The 8,222-nt window shown below is 45.5% G+C and overlaps 1 protein-coding gene across 1 annotated transcript; it reads right to left on the bottom strand.

Annotated features, from left to right (window-relative positions):
* Positions 1-1,096: 1,096 nt before the first annotated feature.
* Positions 1,097-2,226, bottom strand: LOC102521726 (melanoma-associated antigen B5). Its single transcript, XM_032475673.1, has one exon. The coding sequence runs from the start codon at positions 2,224-2,226 to the stop codon at positions 1,267-1,269; it is 960 nt and encodes a 319-aa protein (XP_032331564.1). The 3' UTR covers positions 1,097-1,266.
* Between the last annotated feature and the right edge of the window lie 5,996 nt (positions 2,227-8,222).

Genomic DNA, 8,222 nt, shown 5'->3' with positions numbered 1-8,222 from the left:
GAGTGTCAGCACAGTGGCTTCTTGGCATCTCACCTAAGGGAGTGTCACCATTATTTCTCAGAAAGTCCCTCGAGATGATGTATATAGAACACCTAGGTTGCACACTGTGTTCATCTGCACTGGAACAAGAGCAGAGGACACTTTCTTTCCTGCCCCAGGTGGAAATTTCTCTATGGTTTACCCACAATCCCAAAGTTAACTTGTAGCAGCAGTTCTCCATTATAGACTGAATGTTTGTGTCCCTCCAAAATTGGTATGTTGAAGCCTTAACCACCACCAACCCCATGTGATGGTATTTGGAGGTGAAGTCTTAGGGAATTTATTAGGTTTAGAGGAGGTCATGATGATGGGGCACCCATGATGCAGTCAGTGTCCTTAGAAGAAGAGCAAGAGAGACCAGAACCCTCTCTCTCTCTGCCATGTGAGGACAGAGAGAAGGTGGCTATCTGCAAGCCAGGAAAAGAGCTCTCACGAGGAACAGAATCCACTGGCCCACTGACTGTGGACTTCCCAGCCTCCATAACTATGAAAAATAAAGTATGTTGCTTAAGCCACCCAGTTTGTGGCATTTTGTTACAGCAGCCTGAACAGACTAATACAGGGTTTTTTCTGTCAACTCTTGAGCATACTGTTGGAGGGTCTGGCCTCTACTTACTACTTCCAGGACCTCAGCTAGCCCACCACACAGTGTAAATGAAAATTACATTCCACCGAGGACTTGTAGTTTCCTTAAGTCCCAAACTGCCTTGCTCAGGAAATTTACGTTTAACTGCTCTCATAAGGAACACCCTCCTCCTCACCCATTCTTTTTACTTTACCTAAAGGTCATAGAGTATTTCCGTATCTTACCGAGAGTGAAACTCACAGGCTCTAAAATTCTATGAGTAGAGGCTGGATGTTCTTTATCTTAGCACCCCCAGTACTAGCACACCGCCTTCCAAACAGCAGATACTCATTGTGTGGTGAATAAAAGAGCCAGTAAACACAAGGTCTAATTTTTTAAGATTTAATTTGTCTTACTTTCTTGAATAAGCTAAAGACTAAAAGGAACAAGGAAAACAAGGAAGATTGAATCACATTTTACTTTTTTTCTATTCCCTTATCCTAACTATTTTACTATAGGATTCTTTCACATTAATAAGAATATAATTCCTATTATGATGTTATATTTTCTTGTCTGGGGGATAAAAAACCTTAAACTTCAGTAAGGGTGGGAAGATACTGCTGGGCATGGCCCTGGAAGCCGCAGTGACTTTGGCAGTAGTGTCAGCCCTGGCTGTGCATGGCTTCGGCTCTCTCTTCCTCATCTCGCAAAGCTTCTTCATAATAAGATGGGAAGGCACTGGGAACTGTATCATTGACCTTGGCCAAAAATTCCAAGACTTTCATTTTGCTGGTTTCAGCGTGGGCTTTTGGGCCCCAGAGGAATTCAAAGCGTGGAGGATCACTGTCGGGCACCTGGCGGTACTCCAGGTACTTCAGCCTCACTAAGTCTTTGGTGATGAGCTTCCTGGGCTCCCCGTAGATGAAGTGCTTCCTCCCAGCATAGACTCCCATCATACTCAGGAATCTCCAGATGTCTTCCTCGGCGGCACAGTTGCCCTTTATGAAGATCATACCCAGGAGATTCATCAGGAGACCGGTCTTGGGTAACCCCCTGCCAGCACGCACCCTCCCATTGTTGGGGAGTTTCAGCTTGCTGACAAGATCATAGTGACTGGTTGAGTCGACTTCCTTCACATCTACCGCAAAGACCATCTCAATGCGCTCAGAGGCTTTCTTGAGAATCTCAACAAATCGGTCGTGGTAGTTTTGGTGGACCATCTTCAGCATGTCTTCCTTCATAATGGGCTGCTTCATTTTATACTTGTACAGAAGGAACTGCTCCAACAACCCAGCCTTTCTGGTTAAAAAATCACTTCCTGAGCTCTCACTGTAGGGTAGGGCTGCAAAGGCGATTGCCCTATCATCAGGTTGGCCATTGGAATCGTCATCAGATCTAGTGGAAGAAATGCTTGCAGAAGTAGTGGTTTGAGGCCCCTGAGAAATGCTACACGATCCAGCAGCCGGCAGACTCTGGATAATGCCTCCACACTGAGGAGAGGACGGAGTGGACTCCTCTTCTGCCACTGCTGTGGCCTGAGCACCCTCACAACTCAGGGTCTCATCTTGGGCCTGATGGCATTTCTCATCAGCATGGTGCTTAGTCTTATGACTCTGAGGCATCATCAGGGACAGCAGGAAGGAGTACAGACAGGAGGTCAGGAGATGTGGACACCTGGAGGAAGGAGAATATGATGCTGAGCACCTTCAGCAGGGAGCTTCCACCTTGGCTTTAACTAAGGCTGCCTCTGCAGGTTTCCTTGAGGACACACTGCTCTAGGACCCCACAGAGTCTGTTCTGGTCAACCTGTCCCCTCAGAACCCTGTGGAGGATGTTAGAGGGAACCTTAGACTGCAGCCTGCCAGCCCTGCCTGGGGTATACTCGGGTAACAGCAGAGGCTACCAGTGGGGAGCCTATGTTCTGGGGTGTGAGGGTCTTCTCAGTTTATAGTCAGGATCATCATGTCAACTCTTGGCAGGTCCTAGGCCTCCTCTCTTCTGATGATTTGAAGTTGACACCACAAACCAAAGTCAGCACCTCCCTGAGACCCCAGAAGAGGAAGTGAAGGGGTTCCTTAGCCCCATCTCTGTCATGGGGCACCCAACAGAGAGCCATGTGGAGCTCTCTCCTTCATGGGCTGCTTGGGTCCTCAGTTCACGTTCAGGGTACTCACCCAGTCTCCAGGTGATACCTGATTCACCTCCTCTCTGCTGATTGGTGGTTGCACTCTCATACTAAAGTTCTTTTCTTAGATTTGATGTAAATAAGTGAGGGTAAGCCTCAGCCTGACAACCCTGACCAGAGCCTTCATATCTAAATGCAAATGTGGCCCAGATTTTTTGCTATCTATTTCAATGGTTGGTGGTCCCCTTAATCTTTTCTTTAATCTTTGGCATAGTCTGAGACTTCTCTCTTCCTGCCAGCACCTCCTGAGACACACCGACCCTACTCCCGGAGGCGGGGGTGGGGGGGTTTGGGGGCGGGAGGCGAGGGGCCGGTGGGGTTGGTTATGAGGGTTGGCCCACCTGCTCATGGTCTCCAAGGCTGAGAATAGGGGTTGGATTCCCTTGTACTCTAGTTGTGGGGACATCCCCACAGACATCATGGTCCTTAAGTTAACTCCTGGAAAGATCTGGAAATCCTCCTACTGTGGAGGATAAACCACCCCTTATGAACAAAATCTCTCACTCCCTACCAAGTCTCTCCTCCCCCTCCTTCCCTGGCCTGCCTCCCCACTACCTTCACCATCCTGCCTTCTTTCCGGCTCTCCCCTGCCGCCCCCCACCCTTCCTGTGATACTGCAGGAGAAAATGAGTGTCAGTCATCACGTCACCAGTGCACAGACACCCCCGGCTGCCAGCAGAACGGGAATTCCCTCAGTCCTCCTGTGGGGTCCTTATTTTGATTCCTGACCACGCCTGGGATGCTTTCTTCTGCTAACTTGAGACCCCTCCCCTCAAACCAACGTCCTCACATCCCTCAGCCCCTCCTTGCAGAAGCCCGCCGGACGCAAGGGCTTCCCAGGCTTGACAGAAACTTCAAGTTCTGTGCCACCTTACTGTTCTGGGGTTAAGGTCCCCTCAGACCTCTCTCAGGGTTCCATCCTTGATTTCCTTCAGGGCCAGGCCCTACTCTTCCTGATCTACCATGTGGGAAAGGAAGGCTCACATCCACCCGACCACCATGCTTGGGTCCTCTGAGAGCGGCAAGCAGGACGCCACTGGGACTCCCTGCTGAACTTTCCTCACCCTGACTCTTGTTGGGGGTCTTCTCCTTCCTCAGCTGAGTTGGGGCCGCCCACTTACACCAAGGCCCTCACCTCCCTGAGGAACTTCCCGGCGGAACTCTCCCTCAGCCTGACTGCTTGGCCCCCCCGGCCCCCCAGGACCGAGAACAGGGGCGGGGCTTTGCGGGGAAGGCAGAGGCCCTCTTCGGCGTGCCGGCGCTTCATTCAGTCCCCTCACCTCGACTCCTCCTAGAGCCTGGAACTCCTCTCTTGCCTGAAGCCGCCCGCCGTAGACAGTCTCCCACCTTCCTCAGGCCTTCTGGGAGGAAGCAGCTGTCACCTCACCACTGGCAGAGCCTTGATCTCTGGCGCCCCCTCTGTTCTGGGGTGGAGAGCACCGTCAGTTCCACACACAATTCTCAATTACACTCTTTTCAGGACCTTGGGTACGTCCCTCGGCCACTGCCCTTACAACAAAGTCCTCGCCTCCTTGAGACCGTCCTTGCAGAAAGCTGCCTGACAGCCTAGGTCTCAGAGCAGGCGAGGGGAATTCTCTGCATGACTCGCTATACGACTGGTGGTGGTCTCCTCAGGTCCCGTCATTCATCCGGGCCCTCAGCTCAGCTCACGTTTCTTTAATGAAAGGCTTCCAAGGAAATGCCACATCCCGACCAACTCTTGAGTACTGTCTATACTGTAAATCTTACGGAGAATGGATCTGTGTCCCAGGAATGCTGTGAGATGCAGAAGCTGAAGAGCAAGATAGAGGTCTTAGATAGGAGGTGAGCTGTGAGAGAGAAAACAAAAAGCACCCTGGTTTATTTCTTCTTTTTACCACCCAGACTTGGCCTCTAATGTAACTTCTGTTCTACAACACTTACATACTATAGGAAATGGGCTGAGCCTGATAATTTTGTGAGACCCTATCTTTTAAGGTTAATTGACACTGCATATGTAGGTGATCATATTGTTATCAGATATTATATCCTTCCTTTCATTATTCATACCTCTCATTTACTTTGGTATTTGGTATTCTTATTGCCCTGGCTCTGTATTCCAATCTAGTACCTTTTTTTCCCCCTTTTTTTTTTTTTTTTACGTTTTTTTTAGTCAGCTAAGATTTTTTGGAGTAGTGAGAAGAAAAGTAAGTAAAGATACACAAGGTCAGCTTCAGGGTGAGAGTGGTGGAACAGTGTGTGCCCTAGACAAATTCAGACCAGGAGTCTAGTCTAGCTCTGTCACATACCACCTTTTGAATATGAGAATATTGCAAGTTCTTCATCTGCCAACTGAATTTGATAAACTCTCTCCTGTAAGACTGTGGGAATGTATGTCCTGTGTATAAAGCATCTGTCAAAATGACTGGCAAATATTGGGTGTTTCATGAATGACAGTTGTGATTATTTTTACCTAGACAATATCACCCTCCTATGTAAGAATGTTTTCTTAAATCCAGCATATGTTAGAGAAAATGCAATGCTCTCAAACCCAAAGCTCCTAGAATTTTGTCATGCACCAACTCTTTCTGTCCTTTCCAACTGTCCTTCTATATAAACCACATCCATTTTCATTTGTCCCTTACCCACCAAAATCTAGCTCTCTTAGAATTTACCAAATTACACTGAAGATAACCTAATTAAAATGCTATTTTAATGCATGAGAATCTGGCTCTACCAGTTCAAGGCAGAAACTGTCAGCACAGTGGCTCTTGTGCATCTTACCTGTTGGGGCTCAAGGCAGTCTGCCCTAAAATATGCCAAAATAGCATATTGATTATTTTGAATTAAGGTTACTTAAGAAATGGCCAAAGTAAGCAGGGCACTCTGACCTTCCTTTCTGTCTCCCTAAAAGCAGGAAATAAATCTCTCATGTGAAAATGCACTCACTGCATCTGAAGGTAGAAGGACACCCTTATCACCAGGAATAGGGAATTCAGCCAGAGAAGCCTCTATAAACAAAACGCCATACTTCTTCAGTTTACTACCTCAAGCCCAAAGTCTGTGTAGACTCTTCACTTATTGAGCACTTGAAACCTAAGTTTCTTTGTCCTGTCGATTCCTCACAAATTTATTGTTTCTTTGAAAAATATAAAAGCTGCCTGCTCTGGCCGCTTCTTAGGTCCCATTTCTAAGAAATCTTTATGTGCATGAATTACAATTTGTTTCTTTTTCTCCTGTTAATCTGTCTTGTGTCAATTTTATTATCAGTTCAACCATAAGAACTCAAGAAAGGTAGAGGGGGACATATCCTCCTCCCTGACAGTTGGCAAGCCAGCCCGGAGGCTGGCGGGGACCCCCTGCTTCCCACCCTGCTGCAACTTAGGGATCGTGGGACATCTGATACAAGCCGGCAGAAGGTAAGATTTCTTACCGTGTCAGCCTCCCAGATCTCTGCCTGCAAGGTCTGCGGAAGGGGAAGTAGTGAGAGTCCCTTCTCGATCTTGATCTCTCTCTTCTCTCTCAGTTTAGATTAGCAGGAGAAAATATTTGTGTAGATAGTTCTTTGGACTTAGGGACACTTGAGCATTCTTTTCCTCCCAGGCATGGTCACTGTGTTTCTTTGTCTCTCTCTATTGCGTCATTTGTCGTCAGGAGAAAGAACCATAGGGCGGAACAGCAGGCATAGGCCCTATAAGTTTGCTGTTCAAGCCAGCCTCACCGACCGGTGAGTTAACGGTTCACACTGGACCTGCGTCTACTAAGACAAACTTTGCTGTGGGTCCTCTATGTAAAAACCAGATGAAGTTTTTCCTCCCATCTTCTTCTTTGTCTTGAGAGCTTGACATTGTGTCCAGTGAGAATATTCTCTCTGATCCCTCCTATCTGGAAGGTGCATTTACCGGGTGCATCTGGTGCATCTATTCGACTGGGGTTTCAAGACGTGAAGTCATCAGAAGGCACTCTCTTTGTCTGGTTGTGCCAGGTCTCAGGGGAGTTTGTCATAAGGGGTCTTGGTCCACGAGGGGCATTTGTTGTCTCAATATTTGTTGCTTGTTAGTGCTGCAAAAGTCATATTCCAGTAGCACCTGCCTGGTATCATAAATTAGCGGGTTTATGGCTAGAGGTGCCCCACATTTTTGTGGGACACTGGAGACACTGTTTTCACTGTGCCGTTCATACAGCCTGTAGCAATGAAGGGCTTTTACTTTTTTAGGCTAACTCTGAGAATGAACTTTCTGGATTTGGTGAGGGCTATATACTCTCTTGTGATAAGTTTCTTGAATCTTTTGTTAAGCAATTTTAAAAATGCTTATTGGTTTGAGTTGCTGTTTGAAATTAATATAAGATCCTACTTGCCAATTGCCAGATGATGGATTCTTTAAATTGGCTATATTTAAGAGGAAAAAAATTTTTTGAGAACTCTCATCATAAATATCTGTTATATTGGTACTTAAGGGAGGATCAAATTGAAAGGAAAAAAATATATAACTACTGGCATTAAGGAATTCCTTATTATGATTAAAGAAATTAAACTAAAAATAAAAATCTGATGTAAATTCTCCTTCTTAAAAATTACCCTGTCTCCTCAGTAATTTCCCAGGAATCAGGGAACAAATTAGCTGGAGTCCAATATTCAAGGGCTAGTAGGAAACAACTGTCTTTGTCTTGTAAATCTCTATAAAACCAAAAGTACAACTCTAGAAGTGAGTCAAAGCCCACCTAACTTTACCAGTCCTAAGGCCTCACCTATGCCTCTTTAAATGTTCGTAGATACTGTAAAAGATCAGGATATTGGACTAAAATTGTCCTTTACTTTTAAAAAATTAATAATAATTACCCGAAGACCTATGATAATAGACAAATATACTCCAAAACTCCTAGGAGAAAACTTCCAACTTTCTCTGTCCCTTAAAGTTAAAAACCCTATCATGTCTATCAAATGTTAATACAGCCCACATGGCCTGAGACTGAGTTTGAACTAGCTCAATCTGTAGAACCAAAAACAAACAGGGAAAAACAGGGAAAGGGGCCTTTTTTTTATTATTGAAGTATAGTCAGTTATGGTGTGTCAATTTCTGGTGTATAGCACAATGTCCCAGTCATGCATATACATACAGATATTTGTTTTCATATTCTTTTTCATTAACTGTTATTACAAGATATTGAATATAGTTCCCTGAGCTATACAGAAGAAATTTGGGTTTTTTTAAATCTATTTTTATATATAGTGGCTAACATTTGCAAATCTCAAACAACCAAATTTATCCCTTCCCACCCCCTTTCCCCTGGTAACCATGAGATTGTTTACTATTTCTGCAAGTCTGTTTCTGTTTTGTAGATGCATTCATTAGTGTCCTCTTTTTTTCTTTTTATAGATTCCACATGTGAGTGATATCATATGGTATTTTCTTTCTCTTTCTGGCTTACTTCACTTAGAATGATGATCTCTAG

The sequence above is a fragment of the Camelus ferus genome, chromosome X (genome assembly GCF_009834535.1).
Source record: "Camelus ferus isolate YT-003-E chromosome X, BCGSAC_Cfer_1.0, whole genome shotgun sequence".
In the NCBI taxonomy this organism is placed as follows: Eukaryota; Metazoa; Chordata; class Mammalia; order Artiodactyla; family Camelidae; genus Camelus; species Camelus ferus.
The sequence above is the reverse complement of the archived record's forward strand: the minus strand, read 5'-3'. Positions and strand labels throughout refer to the sequence as shown.

Excerpts from the sequence above, each read along its gene's own strand:
- LOC102521726 (XM_032475673.1), bottom strand. The coding sequence starts at position 2,226 with ATGCCTCAGAGTCATAAGACTAAGCACCATGCTGATGAGAAATGCCAT.